Below are 27,823 nucleotides of genomic sequence, written 5' to 3' on the forward strand. Positions count from 1 at the left end.
GTTTGTTTTGTTTTGGTTTTAAATTGTGCCTAGCTCCTGCTCCATAATGAATTTTTTTCTTAAAGATTTGTAAAATTATCAAATCTAGATGGATTTTCATAGGATAACAGAAGACAAGCAATAGAAAAGAGGAAGGAAGAATGAATTATATATTCTTCCTCATAGCCAAATGTTTCAAAAGACATAGCACCCGCATTTCAGGTATGGCAAGATCACCTGAACAACTTTAACACTTTTAGTGCAATATCATGCAATAAGCAAGTGATCGTAATTCAAGCACTTTCACACCTGTAGGCTTCAATTAAACCAATTTACATTACATCAGATTTTCCCCTTTCCCATTCTTTCCTCCTCAGATGACCACTACTGTGCAAGAATGTAGTTGCTTGACGGACCTCACTAGGAAGGTTTATGTATCAAGATATGCGTACTTCAACGGCAACTTCTGGTTTGAGAATACTTTCACTTGGAATAATTAAAATGTATCTCACTTTATTCTGAGATAATAAACATATACAGCCCTACTTAACTGAACCTTAAATGACTCCATTTTCTTCCTGCTACTGTTAGCATCAAGCAAGACATTAGAAGTCTCAAAGAACCTTTTGGTAAGGGTTCTGAGATGGTCAGGCTTCCTTCACAGCCTCCCCTCAGCTGCACATCCATTTCAGTAACTAATTTCAACACCTGTCCACAACTCGTTCCTGTAGCCCTTTTAGGTCAGTCTTAAACTTTCCTTTAGACCAGCCTGTTCTTTTTTAAAGGAGAGCTCTTGTTCTGCCTCCCGCTCCGGCCTTGACTTAATTTACCTTTCCCACTACAGTCAGATTGCGCAGTCTTCACTTCTTTAGGGAAGACTGATTTCTTCAGCAGTGTCTGGTACCCAATGTCATGTCAGTCTCCATGTTAATAACAAACACCTTTTGAGGGAAAATCTCCATATGCACTACACTCTCCAGATACCCACAGGGGTTTTGCTTACCCAGGTTTTAGAACCTTCCTGAACTAATGGACCTAACAGCAAGGTTGGACCTGCTTTGAGTGGAATGGTGGGGCCAGAAAGCACCCAGGAGCTTCTTCAACTTGAACTATTCTAGACACCAACTAAAGTAACCAGATGGACCTAAAGCAACTGATGCTCCTGCGTACGTATTAAAAACAAAAAGCCAACTCAACAGAAATACAGGCCTGTCACAAACTCATTGAAGTAAAAAATCTGAGAATGATGAGACAGTTCTCTGTTGCTTATACACTGGTGACAGACACAGCAAGCAAATTAAACAGGACATTTTTGTTGCAAAGAATTTTTTTAACATAACAAAAATTTTCTATTCAGTAAACCACATTTAGAAAGAACAAAGTGCATAAAAACAGCAGGTAAAGTATGATCTTCAAATACACTATCCTTTCTCTTTTAAAAGGTTACCTGCTACTGAGATTTGCAAGGCCTTTAAGGCCAACTGCTCAATACTGAAATTAGTATGGCCCAAGAGAGCTTTCCAACTGCAATCTCTTGAGAGTAGAAAGGTTAGTTGTTACTTCATGTCTGCTCAAAAAATTTTGCTACTAAAGCGTTACTGCTTTGAGTTTGTGGTAGATATATGTGTTGTTCCAAGTCTCTAGAACTAGTATTTTCTAAAATCTAGAGAGAATACTTTAAAAAATTATATGTCTGAAACAAATTCTGAATTTCATTATGACAGCTAAAGAAAAACTAAATGACTGGAGTAGAAGACTGTGACTACTTAGCAAACAGTATTATGACCTGAATGTATTTTATATGGGTAAAAGAACAGTTCCAAACAGCTTGAAAGTCCTTTTTCTCAAGATAAGGAAAATTTCAAGCAAATTTTACCTTGGTACAATGTATCCAACAGATGTTTAAGAAACAGAGACTGAAAGTAGACAGGTGCTCACATACATCAAAAGTTTTCTGAAGAAGAAGACTAGTAAGAAAAATTAAGACAGATATTAACTAAAAACATAGCATGGAGTCAATAACGTGCTGAAAACAATGCAATTGTTTACAGCACAGAAAACCAGAAGTGTAACTTTTCCCTTTATTTTAGAAAAGTACAGTAATGGTCTAGTAGCAAATAAAGATGAAGAACTCTATTTTGGTTTGTTAGCAATAAAATACTTAATGGCCCTTCAAAATTCAGCATATTCATATAATGTTTGAACTTAACAGTTCTATTGGAACTAAGAAGACCCATTACTTGCTGGACTTCCCAACACTTCAAGCTACCTCAAAGGACTGAGATCCACATAACTATGAAAATGCTATTTTTTCTTGCAATAGTTATACAAGCAAACCAGACTGATCCATGTAACTATTTGCATGCATCAGTCTAACATTAACCTGAGGAAAAACAACAGAAATACTGATAGGGACTTTAAGTGATCAAGAATTTAAGAACAGGAACATAATTAACATCAGTCAATATGTTTCCATACAGAACAGCCTCAACCAAATGTGACAGTTCATTTTTTCACAAGATTACAAGTTTGGATGAGAAAGGCAAATGTACTATAATTAATGTCTTGAACAGTGTTGATTTACTTCAAAGCACATTGCAATAGAATTAGCATTGCACAGTGTTAATAAAGTACAAGTGAAATGGATTAAGAAGTGCAAAGTTGAAGCGTCTCAAAAAATCAATTGTCTGTGAGAAACAAAGTGATGACAGTCAAGTAAGTATTTGTCGATATGGGATAGAAAGGGATTCTGGTGATGTACCACAAAGAAAAAGTTACACTCACTCTTCACCATTTACATCGGTGATTAGTAGAAGAGAGAAATCAATTCAGATAAAATTTACAGATGACAAAAGCAGAACAGCAAATAATGATAAGCATGAGGAAATTGGTTTAGTAAACTGTGCTCATTCAAAACAAAATACATTTTAGTACAGCGAAACAAAAACGACATACCGGGAACAAAGACTACAGTTCACACCTACAGAATGGCAATACTCCATGCCAGAAATTATCAGCAGAAAAAGGGTCATGGTAGGTAAGTTATTCAACACAAGCTTTAAAGGCAGACATAGCAAGATGTGGAGATTCAATACTGAAGAACTGTGCATGAGTACTGAGGTGAATTTATTCAAAGGTATTGGTGAGACTGATACTGGAGCACACGCAGTTCTGGTGATAAGAGGAAAAAAAAAGAAAACTTGGTATGCTGAAGAGCATTAAACAATGTTTCAAGGCCTTGGAAAAATGCATAATAGCAACAGACCTTGAAGAGCAGTCTATTACCATTAAAAAAGAAAACTGAGAGTTGACTTGATCAGAATGTGTAAGTATATTCATGGGAGAAAAGCCTAGGTGACACAGGGTACTTTGAGAGAAGCAAGGCCACTGGCTGGAAAAACTTGGTGGATTGAAAACTGGCTCAAGGTCCAGACTTAAGAGAGTGGTGATCAGTGGAACAAAGACTAGTTGGAGGCCAGTAAGTAACAGTGTAGCCCAGGGGTCCAGCCTTGTTCAACATCTTCATTAATGATCTGGACTACAGGGCAGAGCGCACCCACAGCAAGTTTGCTGATGACACAAAACTGGTGGACACCACATTGAACACGAGTCAGCACCAAGCTATCATAGCACTTTACATCTTTTGGGGATGGTGACCAAAGTCTGGAGAGAAGTCACAGTACAAGGAGCAGTGAGGAAACATCGAGGGGACAGCATGACAGGGAAGCTCCCACATTCCTCTTGAAAGCAGCACAACTGAGAGTTCATCTCAAATGTTTCTACACAAAGATGTGCAGCACTAGGAACAAGCAGGAGGAATTAAAAGTCCATGCACAGCCTTAGAAACATATGATCTCACAGTGACTGCAGAGATGTGGCACACAATGAAGTGTGATGGACAGCTACAAGATCTTAAGGGAGCCCAGGCCAAGGATGTGAGGAAAAACATGGCTGGACAAGGTCCTGAACAACTCTGAGGCTGGATTTAATTCCAAAGACAGCCTTCCTTGAAGTGAAGAACTGGACAAGACAGCCTTCTGAGGGCTCTTTCACCCTACATCCTTCTAAGTTTCTATGATAATTTATTTGGAAAATATTTTAGATGTGGAGAGGATACAAGCCATGAATTTTTGTTGTGATACAAACTAAGCCATGTTAAAAGGAATGAACGGGTGGCCATACTGGTTAGTTGAAGTTTACATCGGCAAAAAACCCAATACAATTCCCAATGTTTACTCAATTCTCCCCAGCCTTCAGAATTGACTGCTGAAGTAGTCAGAGCTACCTGATGTTTGTTGCTTATAGTAAGTCACTCCCAGGTGTGCTCTAGGGGATAGATAATGGAAATTAAATCTTTCCCTTGTTAATTAATTTAAATAAATGTTAGTTGATTATGGCTTCTGCCACTGTACAAAGTTCAGGGCTGATGCCTGCCCAGTGACCAGCTGCAAGACAGCCGTATATGCTGCCTGAGAAACACTGTATCCAGTCCTAAGAATGGTATCCACCTTTCTGAGACATTAACTTATTACTTGTAGAGATATTAACTTATGACTATTAATGTCACAGATGGGAACTAACAGGAGTTAATGCATGACACACTGAACGATGACAGAACTACTTAAGAGAGAAACAAAACAGTACACAAGTTTCAGGTATTTGGGCCTGGGAGAAACCACAACATTAAGGCTCCCTATGACATATGCTGAAGATGTTCTTGGGAAACACTAAATCTGGACAAGAAAACATCACCCAATCCATCAGAGGCGTGTATCATTAGGGGATAAGATTGTGAAGGTGAAAACCAAAAACCAAAACAACACCAACAAAAAAACCCCTACTGCAAATCATCCCTCTTTTGCATTTCCTATCCCACTTCATACCAGCAGCAAGCCCTTTGGGCTGGTTGGCATGATTCTGTATAAAGATGTAAAGCAGGGGAACATGGAGAAGGTTTCAGTAGAATCTCTCTTCTCATCCTGCATGACAAGAGATCTGTAAGAACAAAGTCCTTAGGCCAATATAGTTGCTTAAATAATACAGGGAAAGACTGCTATACCATTCATACATGCTGATGTAAGACTCAATGGTTACCCTTAGAAAGAGTAACCTGCAGCAAAATGAAGACATCTATGACAATCCTTGATCATCTAGTATTTTTAACCAGAATAATTTACCTTACCTCCTCTGATCACTTACCTCTGATCTTTATGAATTGAATCTTTCTCTCCTTAAATACTTATCTTATACTAGATATGTCTATTCTAAGCCACAAACTTCTATAACATGTGACAATACTTTCACTCATGTTACAGTTTTTTGAAGATTTTGGTTTTTTCTTTTCAGTTAGCTTTAGCACAACTCAGACATTATTAATTCACCAAAATTCAAGAAGACAGTAACTGAGACAAATGAGAGAGGTCATAGGATGGGCTAGAAAAGTAAAAGCAAACACTAGGAACAATTCAGATTATTTAGTCTGTATTTTCAGGAAGAAAAAATTCCAACTGTTTCCCAGATTTCATCAGATACATAAGTGGTATGCACATGTGTGTGTGTATATATGTATATGTGTGTGTGTGTGTATTTACATACGTGGTACATGTCCACACACATATGTATATAGATTAAAAAAATACATTTCCTTTTTTGAATTTCCTTTGACTGAAATTCAAGTCCAATCATACATCATATAAAAACAAACTGAAAGTTTAAGCTGATACTCCAAACAGTTTTGCTTTCTTTTTTTCCCCTCTGATTTTGAGATGTGTTTTTTTTAATGGAATAATGATCCCACACAGATAATGTACTGGTACAGGCACTCAAGAAGTTTGTGGCTCCTCAAAAAAGCAGACACTTAAAGTTTCTAGTGTAATACGTGTAGAATATTTTATGTATGTTTCAGAAACATTTAAAGAAATATACTAACCTAATAGGGTCCCTCAGGTACTACGGTAATAAGCATTTTGTAAAAGCATACAAACATAAAAGCTGTTTTTACTTCATATTCATATTAACCTATTCTCCTATGTTATAAAATACAGGAAATAACAGAAACTGAAGAAATCAACTAAGATTCTAATCCTGAATGTGACCTCTTACAAGAGACTTTTTGGAGACTAACAACAAACAATTTTCCATTGTGCTGTGAAGTTACCGATTTTTAAACTTCATGTAACTCATGCCTGAAAAACATCACTCTGGGCAGACAGCATATAATGGAAATTGTAAAAGCAGAACATATAACATCTAAGGTATTATAAAGATGTTGGTCTAACTGGCAAACACAACAATTAAAAAATTCCCTGAAAGCAGAACTTACAATGACAACACAACCACCCATAAATATGATTAGCAATTAAATCAAGACCACAGAAAATAGAAAACACGGCTATTTCCATTTTCAGACCACTCCTGTGAAGGGATCTGCTGGCCTCTGTATTCCTGTGAAGTGCAGTGAATTCAATGGCAAGGCCACCCCTGTGCTAGTGGCTTCTATTTGGAGACTAGTCTTTAATTTGCCACCAACTTTACCTGGAGTTTCCCTCTGCTGCCTGTGGATTGAGAGGTGGTTTTTAGTGGTTTTGTTCTGTGGGGGTTTTTGTTGCTGTTTTGGTTTGGTTTGGGTTTTTCTTTTACAAGCTAGAAATCATAATGCATTTATTCTGCAACTACTTTAAATACAGCAGCAAAACACAAAAAGCAGAGCCCCAATGATGTATATAAATTTTGAATGCTTCTTCACAAAAGACGGCACACTTAGGAGTTTTACCGGACTCTCTCATCCCATACTGAACTGTTGATTTTCCTGGTTTCTATGCTGTTTTAAGAGATTACAACTGTGCTGTGTGGTTTCTTAATGAAATAATTTTGTCACTCCCCTCTATTTGCATGAAGAAAACATTCAAGACAAAAATTGCAAGACGACAAAATCTTAATATGCAGTTTGGTAAAGTTCTAGTCAGTCTTTGAACAACACGTTTATCTATCCAGTAAAGCTTGTGTTAATGCGATGTAAGAGTTTGGCAAATTCAACTCTAATGGAGCATAAAAGTGCTTTTGCTTGAAAGCGAGATCATTTTTAAAAATTCAAAGCATGATCACTTTTTCCTTTTTTTGCAGGAACAATCTGATACAAGCAGCAAAGCTTAAATAAACTAGAAACATTTCAAATGATCCATAAAGGATTAATAAGCACTGCAGGAAGTCCTATAGGCTCAGCGTATACATTTTCCATCTTTTTCTCCCAAGACAGGCATGACATGAAATTCTAAACAGAACTCAAGTTTCAAAGTCACTGAATGTTAAGGTCTGCAGCTTTGATATTAGGGTAGAGTGGGGTCACCATCTTGGAATATTTAATTTAAATAGATAACAAAATATTGATTTTATTAGCATAATAAAGCCCCCAAATTATGGCCCTTCACAAAATTTTTTTTCTGCTCACAAACAGACAAATGAACAAAAGCAAGGCAAAAGGGGTAGTAGTAAGCTACAGGCCACTAATATAACAAGAACAAAATGACAGCTATTATTTTGGCAGAGATAATCTATGCTGAAACACAAAACATACACGCACACAATTTCTTTCAATACAATTTTCTTGTCTTCCCACTGACTTCTATGATTACCACAGAAAGCAGGGTTCTAAACACATTTCTCAATTGAATCTTCAATCAATAACGGTAAAAATTTGAGAAGGGAGATATGGGAAAACGTATTATAGCATTAGTAAGTGCTTGCAAAACAGACAGGACTTACCAATATGCATAAAAGTTGAAGGGAAATAAAATAGTAATGTATCAGTAACAATGCACCATATACCTTCACTTTACTGAAATCAGTAAAAAAAAAAATAAATCCATTCAGACTCCAAAATCCAACCAGTAGGAATGGCCCCAAGCCTGGTCCAAGTGATCAAATTATGCAGCCATACTATCTTTGGTTTGTAGTACTACTAGTTGTAAAATAAAGAATAATTCTGAACTTCCAAACAGTCTTTGGGATATGCGAACATTCACAGATACTTTTTAAACTGTGAAAAGAGCGATTGTTTAAATGATTTACAGAAAGCAACAAAACTAAGCTAAACAGTCTACCTACTGTTACTAGTTTCACGTTATAAAAGAGAAATATTAGAAAATAATTAGATGCCCGCAAAAACCCAAACCAGCAAAACTTCTGGGATCTCAGATGGCGGTCAGCTTGACCCAAACAAGCGCAATTTGCCAGCAAGAATCCAGTCTGACTTTAACACCAACATCAGAGAAAAGACCAATGATTCATATCGGAATCGAGAGCTCCTCGCATTGGAAGAAGGAAAAGCTCAGCCTCTGCTAAGCTGATAGGGCTGTGTACCATGCAGGCTTTCTGCTCAGAGCCAAAACAATCAACAGTAGAAACTGTTTAGGTGACAGTTACATACAAATTGGAAGAAGTTCTTACAAGAGTGGAAAATAGAAAAGATTCAGAAATGCAACAAATACAAAGCTATGAAAGAGTATAAATATAAAAACCAGCATGGATAATACTGGCCATATTGGGGAGGGAGGGAGGGAGCGAGGAGAGATGTGAGAATGATAAATGTTAGCTCACAGTGAGAGACTGACGCTGAAAGGCAAAAATTATGCTAAAATAATACACTAATCAAAAGGAAAAGTGAATGAGAAGAAAGAAGCAGAGAAAAAACTGAACAAAGTAATCATTTCTCTGTATAAAGGCAGTAGAGAGGCCTCGCTTGAAATGCTGTCTACGATCCTGGGTACATCATTAAAACCAGATAAAAGAAACCAATGCAAAGAACAGCAACAAAACCAGATATATAAATAAAAAACCCAACCAACCAAACTATGGTACAATAAATTTTTCAGTGGTTACAAACATACCAGATTCAGTGAAATAACATCACTTTCTATTAACATTTGAAAATAAAGAAGACCAGCCTGAGAGGGACCACGAGCATGTTAGGAAAAGTAAATGTATGCATCACAAAGAAGGTTAATTTTGACTAGTTGAAATAAAGATATTTAAATATAAATTCTCAGGATTAATTGAAGGTGATATAGGTTTAATACAGTAGCTGCCATAAGCCTGATCATCTGCCGTGCTAAAAACTACAAATCTACATTCAGCAACTCTACGCTTGAATAGGAGATGAAAAGTTTTGATAAATAGCTGTAGCCCTTGTGTACCCATCAAACCTACAGTTCACATCAGTGAACATCAATGCCTGCTGATATGTAGTTTTGCCACCACTATCATGGCAAAAGAGGAATAAAAGGAGTGCAAAAGACAGTCCATGAAAACAGAAGCTAACAAGAGAAAGCCTAGAAATGTGGACAATGAAGTATACAGATGATAAACTTGTTTTGTTTACCTTTCTTTGCAATTCAAAATAGAATCTCAGTGAAGCTGAAGAGATGACAAAACCACAGCAGTGAAAAACAGAAAAACTTTAAGCACCATCAAATGGCCTCTGGAACTCCTTGCCACAAAGCTCCATACAGAAGCCGCTATCCGCAGCAGACTTGTGCAGCCATACAGGTGAAAGAAAATACTTCCAATTTTAGCAGACAAGTCAGCCACTAACTAGGACCTGCATGTCCTACAAAAAGTTTTCTTGAAAAAAAATTGTCTTGAGGGAGTTCCTTGAATCATTAAGAATCCAGCTGCTGTCAGAGACCAATACCACACTGGGCAAATCCCTTTATTGAATAAAACTCCTTTATTCATAGGTTATTACTTAATCAGTCCACGTTTTTGGGCTGCAAAAACCTAACAAGATAAAAGACAAAACATTCTTCTCAGTATTTAAACCAAACCTGAGTATTTGATTCCTCATGAGGTTTAAACTTATTTCGTCTTCAGACTGTGTTATTTTATGTGTATGGCAGAGCTATAGGAAGTGAGTGGTACTGCTCAAAGTTTGGGCTGCTGCAGTTTGCACCAGGAGAGGGCTGTACTTGCAAAACCAGAGAAAAATTTCAGGCAAAACTACGAAATGCATTATAGATAGGGTTTTCTATCTCCAGCCTCCCTTACCATTCCTGTCCAAATTAACTGTTCATACAGCTTTACAACCCATTATAATAATATATAACTTTACTGAGAGGGTCGTTAGAAGCTGGAACAGGCTGCCCAGGGAGGTGGTGGAGTCACCATCCCTGGATGGATTTAAAAAGTGGGCAGACGAGGTACTTAAGGATATGGTTTAGTGGGTAAACAGGAACGGTTGGACGTGATGATCTCAGAGGTCTTTTCCAACCAAGTGATTCTGTGTGATTCTGTAATATGTAACTAGTCAAGAAAGTCAATTTCTATTTGCTAATTTTGTTGGAACCTCGTATTTCCCATTTCAGCCTTGTTTCTCTCCTTTCCTGCAAATTCCTGTGTCATGCAGCCACGTGACAAACATTTACAGTGAACCAAAAGAGGAGAGAAGAGATAGGTAAGTTTTAAAAGGTGCATGGATGAGAGTGAAGGAAAGGGCAACAGAACAATGTTAGGACAGGCTGAGCACTTCTAAAAGGCATAAAGACCATTTCAAAGGATAACTATGAAACAGAAAAAATGGCTCTTCTTCATCACATAGGGCAACAGATTGTAGGAGCTTCTATGCTCCTAGTATGACCTTATGAGGAAAAAAGTTAACTGTTAATGAATTTATTCATTTAATCAATGAATGAATGTCAATGAATCTATTCAATTTTTACTTGGAACTTCCATACATAACTGTTGAGTGTACTTTTATTTTTCAGAACAATATCTTTCCCACTATTTAGAAATAATTATTAATCAATTACAGAGGTGAGGTAAAAGAAAGATGGGAGAAAATCTCTCATTTTTTCTAATAGCTGATAAATTTGGCTGTTTCACAGAACTAAAAAGGCAAAAATGTTAGGTGTTCGGAGCAGAAATGTGTTTTCCCAAAGGCATTATTAACAATTAATAATCATTACACAGTGCCTTGTTTACCTGACCTTGTGTAAATTTAGCAGCCTTGTAATTAGACCCATATTTTGCATATTTGTATATTTCCACGCATAGGATTTGACTCATCCGTTCATCCATTAAAATCTGCTTGACAGACAAAGATGGATAACCAGGCTACAATTTGTATTTACTGGATTACAGAAAATTGCCCAAACTGTTAAGTTCAAGGAAAGCACATTCTTGTCTTTCTCTTGTGAAAGATCTAAAAGCAGTTAAATATCTGAGGATGGCCCCAAGGCTCTCTGAAGAAGTAGCAGAGCTTTTACAACCTGATAGCTTTAACACAACTTTGCTCTAAAAAAAGGTTGCTGGGCTAAAAAAACCCAAACCAACAACTAAAAAGAAACAACACAGACTAGTGTGTACATTTTCCTTTAGGCTATGGAACAAAGTAACTCTTCAGTATGTAACACCTCCTAGAAAAGCCGAAGTTGAAGTGGATGTCTTGTACTCTGGAAACCAGGGAAGATTTTTCTCCCATTTAACTACTTTCCCGTAACTTCCTAACTTTGAGCAGTTGGAATAATAATCTTACTGCTTTCCCAATTAGAAAAAAGTCTTAAAATTACAACTTTAAGCATCAGCCATACTAATGAAATACTATTATTAGATATCCTTAAGTGTTCGAGAACAAGGCCAATTATTAGGCAGCTCAGTCTATATACTTTTGCCTCAGAAAAATGGGTATGTGGAGACAGCAGCTACTGTTGATACACACTTCAGTGAGCATTCAGCAGGGAAAGCAACAACACAGGACAGAATTGGTAATAAAGGAATTTGTTTACCTCTGTGAAATAAGATAGTAGGAAAAATTTGGAGAAAAGGCCACTAATATGGTCAGGCTGTGCTGGTGTCGCCTTGTCCAACTAGATGAATATTTTACAGGTTTCTTCTGAAGGAACTGATGGACTTCTGTCCCAGAAGTCAAGTCAGGCATTCTCGTTAGAAGAAGACTTTTACATTTTTTGACAACTTCTATAACCCAAAGGGAGTCTTTGTGCAGCTTCTTTCCTAACCCATGTAGCTGATGTGTCAGAAAAAGCCATTTGCTTCCTCCTATGAATCCACAGCTCACTGTATATTTTTGTTCTTTTAGTACTAAAAGTGAAATCTTCAAAATAATAAAGCAGTGGAGAGAAGAGCACAATCTTCTCTTTTTAAAACCTTAAGTGAAATTACTGTTTAGGCATCCCTTTTAAGATCACCTGCAAACAAAGTATCTGAAGTATCTGCCTACTAGCAAATATAAAAGTAATGCTTTAGTAAAACACTACAAAATAGTCTAATAGCTTCTCCTCTGGCAGCAGCGCCCTCCCCAGCTTTTTTTCCCCAATCAACTTGGCGCAGTTACCTGTGGTCTCAAGTCTTCTGTGACCAAATAATCTGCAAAGTATTGATTCACTTGTCTAACTTAAGGATTTAAATTTTTTCCTGTCACCAGCCTTGAGGTAGAAGGGAAGAAAATAATACAAAAAACCACTTCTTTCCTAAACTAGGAAATCTTAATTTGAATCTTAATAATCTTAGCTCAGGTTTTAACTGCTCTCCTGATGTAACTGATGCTATTATTCAACTAAAGCAACAAGATGAGATCAAAAACACATATTTCAGAGTTCCCAGGCACATTTGTCCACTGCCCTGCAAAGAGAGTGAAAGGTTTGGCACTTCCTGTTGGCGCTCATCTCTTTACTGGAGGTGAACAGATTAGATCTAAAACAACACTGTCATCTCATTCCCAAAAAATTCCCTGCTGTGTTGGAACAATTCTGTTCTTCTTCAGACTCTCATCCAGTACAATTTTGCATTCAGTGCTCTTTTCATAAGGACAACCCTAACAGAAGATGAAAAAGCTTAGTACCAGGAGAAAGTAAATCTCTACTGCACTGTAATTTCGGTTTTAATATTTTGGGGCCCCGGAAAGTCTCTCTGCTCCATCAGAATGCCAACCTCTTTGCAGGTCAAATGAGGAAACACACAGGCAGGGCTGGCTTTGCTTCCATTCCAGAAATCCTAGGGGAAGCCAATGGGAAAGACTTTATTTTCTCCGTGAAGGAAGGATGTTATATTAAGTACTCATTACTTGAGGGTATGGATTATTCCAAGGGTACCTATTTTCAACCAGACCACTGGTGGAATTGAGGATTAATGCCAGCAATTGAGATTATTTCATACGCCATCATCTAAATTTTGTAAATGTCAAAAATTACAGGAACTTCCTAAAGATGAATGGACAGATGGAGGGATGGGTATTTAGCCTTAATTCTTCCAGCATCAAGACTAGATTCTCATAGTGCTTTGTACACTGGCAGATTTTTCATTCCTCAGTTTTTGGCAGACACTCCTCAAGTAAGGGGCAAAACAGAGGGCACACTGTTTATCATGCTTCCAACCACTAGGAATGGCATTTTCCAAACATTTACTCATCATACTCTGTAAGCAGGACAATGTTCCAACACATCAGTTCCAAAGCTGAAGGATGTCCTAATAGTTCCAAAACACTTAAGAGACATAAAAAGCAAAACTCCACTGTTAACACTGCTGTTCAGACATAGTTGGGATGTCCTAAAAACAACCAACAAAGTCTGCTAGAAGAATTAATCTGAAGAAACTACCACAGACAGCGGGAGAGGTCCATCTTGCATTTTCTTTCACTAACCCGTTTATTTTAAGGATGTCATGCTGCCTGTTTTTGACTCTGAAGGTCTTTCCTGTTGAAACACAGTTTTTAACAGCCTCCTAGTGCTGTATATCATGTTTGATCCTTCCCGACAGTTTAGTGTCTCACCACTAGAGGATAAAGAGAAAGTGGAAAAATTTGTAACTAACAAGTTACCTGCAATTAAGATGAGAGTAAAGAGAAGGGGAGGGAGAAAGGTCTGTCTAGATTCCTTTTTTTCTGGGAAAAAGAACTGTTCTGTAATCATACCACCTCCAGCAATATCAGAGACTAAGCCTTGGTTGTGCTGCTGGCTTCTGATCCACAGATCTGCGTCTAGAAAGAAAGGCATCAGTTTAATATAAATAGAAACTAAATGTGCTTCTCATTATGAAAGCTTGGATACGCTCCTGGATAATTTTCCTTATTTTCACCACTATCTCAGATGCTCCTCAAATAGGTGTTTGCCACTCAAGCTTTTTTCTGAACAACACTTGATTACTGAGTGGCACCGTGCCACTAGCCTCATGGAGCCCCTCACAAATGGACTCAGCAGAAAATGTTGAAAATAAAACTTTGGAGTAATCCTTGACCATTTCTTGGCAGATAATATAGGCTTATTTTGTTAATTCTAAGTCATTAAGATGCCTGACTCACTCTTGATAGGAAGCTTCCAAAGACAAGTCAGATCGTACAGAATTTTTCATTATGAATTCCCTACCAGCTACTTCAGCCTCTTTCACTTAAGGGGTTGGGAAGGAAGCAACGGTGTTTGATCCTAGAACTACCTTATGTTTAATCAGCCTGGAAACTCTCTCAAGGACCATATCATAATTCAGTTTACTCCATTATTGCTACTTCCCTGATTGAGTGAACAAAAAAAAAGGTAAATTAACAAAAACCTAACAAGGTGATGCCCCAAAAGATGCCCCATTAAAGGAGCAAGACAGTGTAAACGCTGATTCCTTATCACAGGAGAAAAAAAAAAAAAGAGAGGTAGAAAGCAGTAGGAGGGAGGGGGAAATTATTTGCTTGCCTTCTTCCTTCAAGCAAGCATAAAAACCACATGCAAATACTATAGCGTGAAAAAGCATCACCAACACTGCGTGAACTACTGGAAGACAATCTAATAATTCTAAATAGCTGTATTAATCTTAATGTCATTATTCATAAACATAAATATGTACACACATGCAAACATACATAAAAAGAGAAATTCTACCGAATTCAAATTCTACATTCATTTTTTTGCACTTGATAGATGGTCATATGAATGGGTAGCTTGGCATCTGCTGCAAGTGCTATTGCAAGATCATCCAGCATGAACTGCCCCAGTATGAGGAAAAAATACGTATTATTCAATAAAAATTATTACAGTAATTACAAAGTTCTTGCAGAAATCTAATGTTATATTCTGGAACAGAATAAAACATATGCCATTTTTTATCTTTGTATTTTGGGGGATGGGGGGTGGTTCTCTGTTTTTTAAACAATTCTGTCCCCTTTGTAGTATAGTGAAATGTTGCTCTGGATATTAAATTGAGAATTTATCTTAAATGGAAACAAACAACTTCGCTAAAAATTAGACATTTATGACTTGCAAATTACAGATACTAATTATTTTCAGTATATACAATTATGATATTCTCAAGAGGTATTAATTTTGGGACAGATGTGCTTTCATCATGTAATTTGGAAATTAAGTTACACTCTCACGTATGGGAACTCAGAAGTCTGAATTTGTGTAAAGATCGGATTGATAGAGAGGAATTTTGTCTTGTTAATTTTCTCTCTCTCTCTTTCAATCTCCCCAGCTCTCTTTCTCTCTCTGATGAGAGTGTGGCCAGCAATCCTCACAGCTGGGTTGCCTTGCACTCAAAAGAATGGGGGCTGACTGCAGAGTTGATGAGGATACACCTCCACTTGACTCCACCTCCTATTTTGTCCTTTCAGATAATTCTTCTAAATCCAGGAACTTCTAAAAATTTAAACAGTAATTAAGACATACCAACTGTAAAATATGCACAACACTAAATACTTCATATCCATGGCAGAGTGCAGAAATTAAGCATTGCTAATACAAGCATCTTAAAAAAGACATTAAAAATACACATGATCCAAACTGAAGGCATTAATACAGAAATTTCCATCAAATGAGGGGAAAAGGAAGAATATTGCTACACTGGCCATATTTTCATTAGGAAAAGAAAGCAGATTATCAGAAAAACTCTCTCCAGCATGTTCATGCCTATAATCTTCAAAGACAGGGTGTGACAGGTGATTAAAAAAAGAACACAAGAAACATGCCAGTTAAACACATCTCAGGGATGATATTGTTGTTGAGTGGATGTATTAATCAAAGAGATCCATTTGGGAGTTCATACTTTCTTGTTTTCCACATCTGAACTGTGGGCAACAATACAGAAAGGGAAAAGGCAAGACAAAAAGTAGTATTGCTTTCTGGTCCAGTGTAAAAAACAAACCAATCTTCAAACATTAACATTTTCTACATATTGTTCCATAGGAGACTGAAGATAAGGATGGAAGACACTCAAGAGTATCTGTTCCAGCTCTGAAACTCAGATTTTTATTTTTAGATGGAACAAGTTTAGTCACTGCACATACATTTCTATCTGGAGATCTTTACTGATAGTTGCAGATTTTTGATGCCTCTCTTGCAGATGCCACTTACACAGATAATGATTTTGTTCAGGACAAAGGGAAAACATCTATTTGTCAAATTCTGCAGAGCCTTAATGCTCATGTAGAAATCTGTTATACCTTTGGAAAATTTCAGAAATGTTTCTCTCTCATACATTTGTGGACTCAAACCTAACACAATCTACTAGGCTGAAGATACCTGGATAGCTGAAACTCTTCAGATGAAAGAAAGTGAACAAGACTGTCATTTAGCTGCTGTAACAGTTTTAGCAGAACTACACAGCTTTTTCTTTTTTGCCTTGTTTTTTTTTCCCCGCACTCTTATAGGATGCTGCAGCTGTGGGCAGACTGAAGAGACAATAATCTTCAGCACGGCAATAAAAGGGCCTTTAAAACAGCGTGCCATCACAGAATGCACAGGACTGAAACAGGCAGAGGTGCCAATTCACCAGGCTCAATTTGTAAAAAAAAAAAAACCCCCGAACAATCAACAGTATAAGCCCCTCCCCATATTCATATGAAAAAAAGTTATAAAGTAGCTAATGTTCAGTAAACAGTGAAGTCCATTAGTAGATGTCATTTAATGAAAAACAACCCGAAGCCAAATCTAGCCAACCTGACTGACAAGCTTCAAAGCCTCTTCACAGAGATCTGCACATAGGATCCTACACATGGGCCAACATTTGTTTTGGAGCACAGCTCTACTATCTGACTAACACATTGGAATAAGGTTCTGCGTTCACATCATACTACCTCCCAAAGTAGGTGTACAAAGCCTACTTAATGCCTGAGGATTTAAAAAAAAAGTAAATAATCGACTTGCACATATTCACTACTGGCACTCTGTAGAAAACAGAGACTGTGTAGTGCTTACAAGACCTTGACTTCTGAACAAGTCACAGTGAAGCAAATGCAAAACCCTTTCATGAAGCCATGTCTGATGTAATGTTATTTTGCCACTTCTTCCTGCAGATGGGAACATTCTCACTTAAAATGAAGTAATATCTCTTTTTAATCTCAGATGATCCAAAGCTCTGAAAACTGATTCTCTTAAACTTAAACGATAGGTTTCAGGAGTCAATAGGAGAAACAAGTGCCAACTCTAACACAACACAGGCTGCTGGAATTGACCCTGGTGTCTCCTAGGATATAGGAAATCTTATAGACAACTTGTTGTGTTATCTCTGGTACTGCTTAGACTTCTCTTGGCCACTGTAAAGTAAAAAGCAATAATTCCCTAGAAGTCTCATTCAGTGAGGGGGTTTCCCTTCCCCATCCCTAGGCCCATTAATGAAGACACAAAGGCAGGAGTTCAGCTAAACAGTGCTGCCCAGACTCACTGCTCTGAGGTCTTTTCTATGTCTATGACTCACTTCCAGGAACCAAGCTGAGAGGCCTGAACCACTCACTTGGTCTGTTCCATCCTTTCACGCTTACGCATTCATCCACTTTCTCTTGCAGCTCTAAATACCATCAACTAAACAGCTGTTCAGATGAAGTTAAATGTAAGTTTTTGAAATAACCTTCTAACAACAAAGCTCCTATATGATGAGATTCTGAATACAGGAATCACCTCTGCCGAGGAACACCTTATTTAATTTTTTTAAGAGTATTTTACCAAGAAATAGAACAGTGACTAAACATTACTGGAAAAATTTTTTGACAATTTTAACTGCTCTAAACCAGAAGATGTAAATAATTCTTTTAACATCTATGGGAAGGAAAATTTAACACCTGCAAGACCCATTCTCACCATGCCAAGGAAAAGCATGCTGAGGAAAACATAGATGAGGCTTTTCATGTATGCCCTCTGTCACCTCCATGATTTTCTTATCAAATAAGCTTCAGGAATGTGGACTACGAAAGACAGCATCAAACAAAAATGCCTATGAAAGAAGGTGACTGCATCAAAAACATTTTCATTGCCCAAATACTATAAAATTTATTTGAAGCTTTCTTTTAAAGATGAAGGCAGGTTCATAAAAAAGACTAATAAACTTTAGGACAGGTAAGTTAAATTTCTTACAACTACTAAAAAAAATTCCATATTTTGTTCTTTTATAGGCCCATTCAACTGTGAATTACCACAGATGGAGCCACTTTAGCGTGTTGGTTTTGGGGTTTTGGTTGTGGGTTTTTTTTGTTTGTGGTTTGGTTTTTTTTGGTGGTTTGGTTTTGTTTTGGGCTTTTTTAAAGCGTAGAGAAAGACATTTTCACTTTCAAAACTAGCATTGGACCACAGATTTCTGTATTATGAGTAAATTCTAAGAAAACATTTCTAATAGCCACATCATTTTTAGGTCATGAACATCAAAAGAAACGATGTACAGTAAAAGCGTGGTCTATTCAGCTTCAGATTTTAACTTTGGTTCTCCTTAGGGGTGCAAGGTGCTTGAATGCTGTAAGCATTGCTAGTTATGTATATATCAACCAGCATCAAGTATTCAAGGCCAACAGACCTTGTTGACAGCTGTAATCCCCTAGGTAAACTGGTTATATTTTAAAACTTACTTTAAGTTTTAAAACTTACTTAAAGCCTTAATTAGTTTACCTGGACTTCTGCTTCTTGTCATGCCTCTAATTAGAGACTAGTGGGATACTTTCCCATCAAAATGAACATAACAAAAACTTAAACAGAATTAAAATGTCTCTCTCTAAAACTACTGTAAAAAGCAAGATAAACATGGATCCTTTCAACACCAATGATTTGTCATAAGTCCTCTTGCGATTCGTGATTTGTTATTAAAACAATCTCAGAAGCAGCAAATCCCACAAAGCTATATAGCACCCACAGCACTTCTGTCAATGCAAGTTATCCAAAAGAGGGCACATTTTCTCACTCTCTCTCAAAGTAGCTTGCTCAGGCACTATTAGTAATGCAGCTGTGACAGAGCTCTTCATAGGCTACACAGATTTGCCCAAGATTTAAAATTCTTGGCTTCAGAACTATGTAACAAATACTGCTACCGGTACACCAAAGCTACATACTTGTCAGTTTAAAGCCAGATCAGATACACAGAACTGTAACCATGTCTATACTGCAGCACAAACATGCTTTCCAAGTGCTGCCAAAATTCATCATTGCTTCGACTGGGGCAACAGATCAGTTCCAACAGAGTACCTTCAAAGACAGTGCTTTCTGTAATCCTCTGAAGACAGCAACATCTTGTTATTAGATGAGTGATTCAATCACCTAGGTGAACATTACACACTTGGTGGCAATCATAACCATGACCATATTTACCTCTGGGCACACTTCCTATAACACGATCTTCACAATACTGCCATTTATAAGCCTAAGCAGACAAATTATTGTGATAATAAGCCCTTACATTCCTGTATTCTGCCTACAGAGGAAATTACAAAGTTAGTTTTACTCTATCGAAGCAATCCTCACTTCTTAGAATCTGTTCCACACAGTGGCCAGCCTGGGGAGAGTCTTCTACAAAGAGCTGAGAGATACCTGGTGTCACTAAGTCTTCTCTGGCGAGGCACCAGAACGTGTACTAAGCACTAAGAAGAATCAACAGCAAACAGATACTTCTCCTTCGGTCATGTTCACTCATTCTCAGGAGCTAAAATTCAGAGTGTAGAGAGTTCCACTCAGCCTCACTCAACCATCACTGAGATGGGTGCATGTCCATCATGGCTAGTAAAATCCAATGAAGAGAGTTAAACCCTTTGTAAAGACATATCGATCATTACTTTGAAACACTTCACTAAAAATCATATTGATGCTGTAAGTCTAAAACAAACAATTCCTTTACAGGGCAGATCAGGGAGAAGTTGCAGTAATAGTGAATCAATTCCAGTTAACAGACGCTATGAGTGCTGAGAAAAATAACTGCTTACTCATCCCCAAGATGCACTACACACGGTGACTAAAGAGTTATCTTTTATTATTCAATAAACATAAATTATATCCGCAAGGACAGATGTATAACGCATTGATATGGTAGAATACTGACTGTTCCGTTCAATAATCAAGATATTTCTAATTTTCTCCTGGTTAACCAAAACATGATTCCAAATTCAACCCATCTGTCAACCTCAATCAAGGAAAGAATCAGTAAAATGCTGCTGTGGAGGAAAGGAGAAAACTCTTGATAATCTGGTGGCAGCCTCCCTTCCCTCTCTCAGGTCCCCAGCAAACTGTGAGTGGAATCACATTAATCTTTTATCTTTCACTCCAATTGCTTTCCATTCTGCCTTGACTTGGAAGCTTTCAGTACTAAAAATAAACGTCTCGGTTTCTGTATGCATAAACCAAAATGACAGTGATACAAGTTCAAACTTGGAAAAGGCTCAGAAACCCATTTCCATACAAACAGGAAGGACTCAAAATAATCACTGGAGTTAATTTGACGGCAGAGTCGAGCTATCAGATGGTGCCTGCCACATCAGCTGGTGTCACAACTCCCTCTATTTTCTGGCCCTTTCTACTCTTCATCACACGCCCATTACTTCCAGTACTACTAGCACAATGATAAATAAAATATCGTACTACTGCCACTACTAAGCACCTTTCCCTCATGCCAAAGAAACTTCTTACCCCTACCCACCCACCAAACCAAAAAGCTTTCAATACAAGGCTGTCGAGTGAACATGATTACAAAAGTCATCACCATCATCTACAATCATATTTTCACCTGTTCATGTGGTGTACACCTGTGGGTTGTTGGCAATACACTTGACTGCAGTGTGGGAGATTCCAGGTTCACAACGAGCCCTGTCATCTTTGTTCTCTTAAGCAAATACGCCATGCAATCCCAAAACCTGTGTGAACGCTATTGCCTCTTATAATATTATCTCGTTTACAAATCTTTTACCTTTTTAAGTGAGCAAAATACTAATGCAAAGCCCAAGAACATATATACAACAGTCAGAACAGCAATATATATATAAAATAATAATTCAAAGATCTTGAAAAGTGTACCAATGCGCTTTTTTACTGCGACCTAATGTGCAAGCAGTAGACCACCCCACCACAGGTAAGAAATGAGAAATTTTGAGGGCTATTGAACACTGAATTTTCGCAGCTGAACAGTATAAAGTTATTTAGCAGTGTTCAATAGCCTTCAAACTCACTTCTGCCTGTGGGTTACGGTGGTCTAGTAGAAAAAGACTGTAAAACAAAACCAGTGCTATTCAGGTTGGATCAAGACTTTTTTCAGTATTTTTTAAAATCCTTTTCAGGTTGGCATTATTTTATGCATTTTGAAAGAAAAACCATAAAAAGATCTAAAGATACCACACACTATTAAGTAAACAGCACATAAAGGGCACTTATTAAAAAAAAAAAATTATCCTATATACTACTAACAATACCGCAGGTGTATATTTAAAGACATGATTAAAAAACTACTGCTTCAGGGACAACAGCTTCCCAGTCCAACCAGTAGAGTACAAATTTTGATACTGCTCAAATGGCATATACAGCATGTTGGTATTTTTTATTCAGTTCTCTTTAGTCAGCAAAACTAACACCTCAACAGCTGAGTGAGATGCAGGATTCATTTTCTGGATGCAAATACTGATTTTTACAGGGCTTTTTAAAAGGGGATCTAAGAGTTGGCATTTATTTACTGAGTACTCAAAAATGAGCATTTGAATATTCTAGTGGGAAACACAAACCAGTTTCCATCATAATAATTAGACCCACTTACTATAAATGAAATGACACCCTCCTCATGCACAAAAGTTGGTCAGGTTTTCCATTTCTGCTCGCGTATTTCAGCCCTCACCCACTCCCTAGCATGGATGTTTCACTGATGGCTGAGGGTAACACTTCAAAAATGAACTAGCTAAACAAACTTCCCAGCAGCACTTGACAGAGCTACACCTATTCTTCCCCATTTCCAAAGCAGTACAGAATTAATTACCAGTTCTATGGATCTATTGTAAGTATAATAGACTAAAGAGCTATCACAGACACATTTATTGTAAAAGCACAATCCCAAGAGTGTCTAGTAGAGGGCCAAAACGATTAACACAAATGCTTTGTCAGATCAAAGATAAAACCTGCACCGCCCAATTGAGGAATGAATTAGAACAGTGGGTTATCTTTCAAATTAACCAGGGCAGTTAGTGAGGAAAATTTCATGAAAGTGTAATTCTTAGCCTTTGTGAATCCACACAGCAGGCATTCTGCCAGCTGACAAGATGATGAAATTTTCATGCTTAAAAAAGCCCTCTTCATTTCCCAATTTAGATTAGCTAGCGTTTCTCTCTCTTTTCATCTATTTGCTCTTCTGAAGAATTAAAAAAAACAAAAAAAGCACACAACAGGATCAATCTCTCATAGAGTAATGCGTTTCTGAAAAGAAATAAAATCTTTGCATGCTATTTTTTTAGATATTATTTACAGTTAACAGCAAGATTATCAAAATTGGTATCGTTAATATCATTAAGAAATCCATAAATACTGGAGATATGTTTTGGAAGGCAGATATAAAACATTTCCGTGTTTAATGGCAAAAAATGATTGCGGAAACAGAAAATTTTATATAAAGGTGAGTAATTTACAAAAATAATGGGATTGTAGGAGGCTTATAAAATTCTGTTTACGCACTTACATTTGCATCTTTTCAAAGGAAAGAAGTATATCACTATTGTGTTTATTTATTTATCACTTTCCTGTGCCAAAAAGGGCCAGTAGATTTTTCCACTTTTAGATTTTATGGCACTCCCCGCTCCCCCTAGATTTAGACAGCTACATATAAAAGCATTTCAACAGACTAAAAGAAACAACATGCAATGATCCTAAACACTTAAAAAAAATCCAATTCAAAGCTTACTGAAAAAACAAAGCTTTTTCATTTCAGTGAGCTGCGGCTCAGGCCGAAAGGCTCTTCATAGGGCTGTCTTCATAAAAGGTAGCTCACTATTTTAAAGGTTAAAAAAATAACTTTGCATTGTATGTTTTTGTATTATGTGCCACTTGACCAACACGCAAACAGCAGCAATATCGAGAACAAACAAAAAACCTACCCAAGTGACAAAGTTAGACAATGTATCTGTCTATTTTAAATTGCTCTATCTGTGCCTTTCAAATGCAACCACTACAATAGAAGACTGTTCAATGAGTGTCTCAAAGTTTCACCAAATGTTTTGTTCAGACAGTTCTTTGCCATACCACTTCTGGGTGTGTCTTTATAGCTTATAGGATTATATATATTAGCACAAACACCCATTTGATTAATTTCACCTCCAGCTGTTATACAGTCACTACAAGCACTTGATGAAAGGAATAAACTAAAACTCACAGCATCTGCTTTTCTAAGAGCTAACAGGACAAAAAGTTTACTTGCCCAACTCTGTGGAAAGCTCCTTTTTGAAGTTAAAATAATTGTGCAATTTGGAAATTACTTTTTATAATTAAATAATCTTACATTTCCAGAGTCTGAATATATTCTGCAGTCAAAAAGTGATTAAAACTTTATTATTGTAGCTAACTAGGTTAAAAGTAAATTCTCAGTACTAAAAATAGAACAGAGTTTATAAAGATTTTACTTAAAAGGACAAATAAATTCCTTTTGAAGGACACTTCATTATCCTATATACCATGTAATAAGATACTTAACAGATTTTAATACAATGTAAGCAAATGGAAATGTTCAACATTCAAACATTTCAGAGTTTGGTTCACAGCTTACTGTTAAAAAAACCTCAACCAAACAAAAAAACCCTCCAAAACAAAAAACCAGAGTTTTTTTAAACACTTTTTGTTCTTATCAGTAATAAGATTTTTTTCCTGCCCTTAAATATATCTTCCTTTATTCATCAAGTTTATTATCGCACATCTTACGCACATGTTTTCTAGCACTTCATATGCCAGAAATTACTTTGCAGATAGTAGTGTATTATCATTATGTATACATCTAAGATCTAAAACAGTTAATAAGAAACAACTTTTATACCACAGCAGTCTGTGTAAACATATTACTTTGACATACTATTTAATAACACATTGTATAATATAATAGAAAATAATATGTATATTAGTATCAGTTGAATGATAACTTTGCAGTCAGTTGGACTTCGCAATAAAGTAACATGAGCTCTTGCATTTTGGCAGCTTCGCCTGTCCAAGTCATCTACCTTTAACTTCAACAGCACAGAACACTCTATCCTACCTTGCGAAATACTGTCTGAATTTAAATACTCTAAGAAAGTTTTGAGCTCCTTTTGATGCAAGAACCTTCAAAAGAAGTATTCATACATTCGGAAATTATCATTTTCAGAAAAGAGCTTAGAAAACACTTACCTGCAATTGCAATAAGAACTAATACAGAACCCAAAATGCACACTTAGTATTCAAGCATAATGATAATTCTTAGCATTGTAGCTGCTGTCTGCAAAAGTATTTTGTAATCCTTAAGTAAATGCACCACAAATTAGTAAGTCATTCATTTACAGGCCACGTTTTCAAAAACCATTTACATTTGAGTACATCAAAGGTTATAAGCACCCAAAGGTTATGAATGCCAATTCACAAAATATGATGCTTCCAGCACACTGGAGATGCAAAACATATCAATATAATTTAAGAATCATGGCGCCTTTTTTTTTTCCTAAACAGTCTCCATTTTGGACAGAAGATAGGAATTTCAAATATTGCACATTTTTTCCCCACAATGCCATACAAAGCCAACTACTACCATTGGCATTATTGACTTCTTGCACAGCCTCCCAAAATAGAGAATTTTATCAAATTAATCCACTACCCATCTTTCTACTCTTTTTTTTTTTACCCCTCCCAATCATTATGAAGAAAGATTCATAGTATTTCCCTTCCTGCTGTCCTTGGAAGAATTTTTACAGAGCTACATTCAGTTTCCTTTTCACAATGTAACACTATACACATCAATTTGGACTGGAGAAAGAGAATCAGATTTCAATTATATGAGAAACTGATATCTGCATTTTTGATAGGAGTCATAGATTTTCTCAAAAGCATTAAGATAATCAGCTCTTTGCACTTTTCCATCTAAAATCTAGAAAACAGAGAGCTACATCATCTGTAACAACACTGACACACAGTTACAAAAATTTAAATACATTTAACTATCTTGACTTGACACTGACCTGAGAAAACAAACATTCTAAATTAATATTTTACAATTACTAATTGATTGTTTCATTTTCATAAAGTTGGGGTTTGACATTGCATGCCTTGGACTATACCAAAAAAAAGAGGTAACATGAAGTCACTAAAAACTCAGCACCAGTGATAAAACCAACTTCATGTGACAGGATGTTTTCTGACTACTTACATTATAGTATTTTCTGAGGTAGCGTCTAATATCCAACAGTATTTTGTTGCTCATTTGAACCACATAGTTGAGAGGAGGCTCTTCACATTCAGTCTTACTGCACCTTTGCAAGCTGGGTTCAATAAATCGCCCCTGAAAACCGAAGTGTAAAAACAGATGATGGTAGCAGAAACTATCACGGGAGTTTAGACATAAATTATATAAAATTATATTCAGTAAAAAAATTAACCTATGGACAAATCATGTTCCTTCATCTGCCCTCAAACCACACAGGTTTGTTGTTTTATCAGAAACACCAAAAGTCTGTCCAAGCCCACTGATCAACATTGAAATCAACCTTATAGATGCCAATTAGGAAATTGCCAACAGGGTTGTAGAGATAAACCTTGCTGAATAAGAATGACATGATAATCCGTTATTTTCTCCAAGTGCAAAGAGTAGCTCTCTTACAGTTCTACACCATCTCATACCCCTCACTTTCAAAACTTTCTGAATGCCTGACATTAAAATTTCAGAACCAGGAAGTGATACATGAATAGCTGAAATTGGGAGAATTCTCTTTAAAATAAGAACAACCTGGTAGGTTGGACAGCTATAAAACTCCTAGAAAATCTTCTTTCCAGGTAAGACTTTGCTTTTGTGAGCCTTCTTGACTAAACTCCCACTCACAACACTAAATAATTCCAATAATTCCAGGTGAAAGGGAGGGGGGGTGTTTTGGTTTGGTTTCTTTTGTTGTTGGGGTGGGTTTTTTTGTTTGTGGGTTGACTGGGTTTGGTTGTGGGCTTTCTTGGAGGGGTGTGTGATCTTGTTGGGGATTTTTTTGTTGTTGTGAGGGGTTTTTTAGAGTTTAATATCCACCCATCTGCAAGTTGTCAAGCCTACATGCAATTAACTATCTTATTTACAACTGTAATGAACAAAAGTCAAGGATTCACAAAAGCATCACTCGATTTGTGTGTCTTTTACTTGCTTCCAAAGACTGCTCTATTTTGATTAAAAAAATGCAAAACATCTGCTGTTTGTCCAAATTAACTTAAAATAATTACTTTTAATTTAGATAAAAGATTTATTTGCTTTCAGTTTCAAGGTTTTCACTACTCTGAAGCTCACTAATTTGCCAGTGACTAATACATAACATTGCTGGAGAGTTAAACACTTGGCCCTCTTTCAAGTTGTGATCCAAGGTCTGAGATACATTTTTTGGCAGAACTTCTCAACAAGAATGTACCCCTAAGACTTTTCATGTTGAATACACAAAGACAGAAGGAAAGATAACACAGAAAAACCTTACTGTCAAGAGGGGAGGTGGGATGTAGCAAGATAAACCCAAGTTTCAAAAACACTTTGTTCCAATTAATGTGATTTAGGATAAGAAATTGCCATTGCTATACGAACGTTTCATTAAATAGAGAACTGGAAGTTTCTAAGGTGTTAAGATAAGGATTCCTTAAAAAGTTACAGCAACAATCAGTCATGACTGTGGGCAAACAGATTAATGAAGCCAGATAATCACATGTGTTCTGCTAGACAACACAGCTGAAATGCAAAAATGGGAAAAATATTTCAGCGCTATCCTATCAGTAAATTTCTTTTCCAAAGCTATAAATAGCAGGACTCAAACAAAATGGTATTTTCTCCTACATTGTATGAATCCTATCCCAAAAGCCATTCTCTCTGCAAGCATTTTTCTCTCTCACCGATGAAGAGAAATGAAATAGAAAAAAACTAACCGAACCATCAAAGACATTGTCATAAATATTTTCTGTTCCGCATTTGAGGCAGCAAAACTTGAATCTTTCACAATCCCTATATTTCTCCTCATCAGTGAGCTGAGCTGGGCCACCAACCAAGGCATCATTCTCCTCATCTTTATGGTAATGGTGATGGACTCTGAATTGGGAAGGATCCAGTCCTATTAATAAAGAAACAAAAATTTCAAAAGACTAAGAGGTCAACCATGCAAGTGGGCTCATTTTTCATATGCTTGGTGAAGCAGATTCAAAAGAAAGTTACAAAATGTAAATTTGGAAGCCGAAAATCTCTCCTTAGAAAAACCTCAGCTATAAAGCATAAACACATTTTACAATTTTTAACCACGAATAAAGGTTCACAAAACATGAAGAAATCTTCTTACTTATCTTCTTACGCAAGATTGCTTTATAAATAAAACAAGCGCACTGCATTATCATGGGAGTATGCCACAGAACATTTTGTTTCTGAGGAAACCACTCCTAACGGATGGCTTTATTGTTATTTT

General features: G+C 36.7%; 1 protein-coding gene across 1 annotated transcript in view; it reads right to left on the reverse strand.

Moving 5' to 3' along the window:
• The window catches only part of LOC104538780 (DNA polymerase alpha catalytic subunit-like), a gene marked incomplete at both ends in the record, with an annotated part of 42,521 nt that extends 15,012 nt beyond the window's left edge, over positions 1-27,509 (reverse strand). Inside the window, 2 exons of the mRNA XM_010182108.1 lie at positions 25,564-25,695; positions 27,297-27,509. Coding sequence (XP_010180410.1) covers positions 25,564-25,695; positions 27,297-27,509 — 345 coding nt within the window. The remainder of the gene's footprint in view (positions 1-25,563; positions 25,696-27,296) is intronic.
• Between the last annotated feature and the right edge of the window lie 314 nt (positions 27,510-27,823).

This window comes from Mesitornis unicolor, unplaced genomic scaffold (genome assembly GCF_000695765.1).
Source record: "Mesitornis unicolor isolate BGI_N332 unplaced genomic scaffold, ASM69576v1 scaffold43503, whole genome shotgun sequence".
Taxonomy (NCBI): domain Eukaryota; kingdom Metazoa; phylum Chordata; class Aves; order Mesitornithiformes; family Mesitornithidae; genus Mesitornis; species Mesitornis unicolor.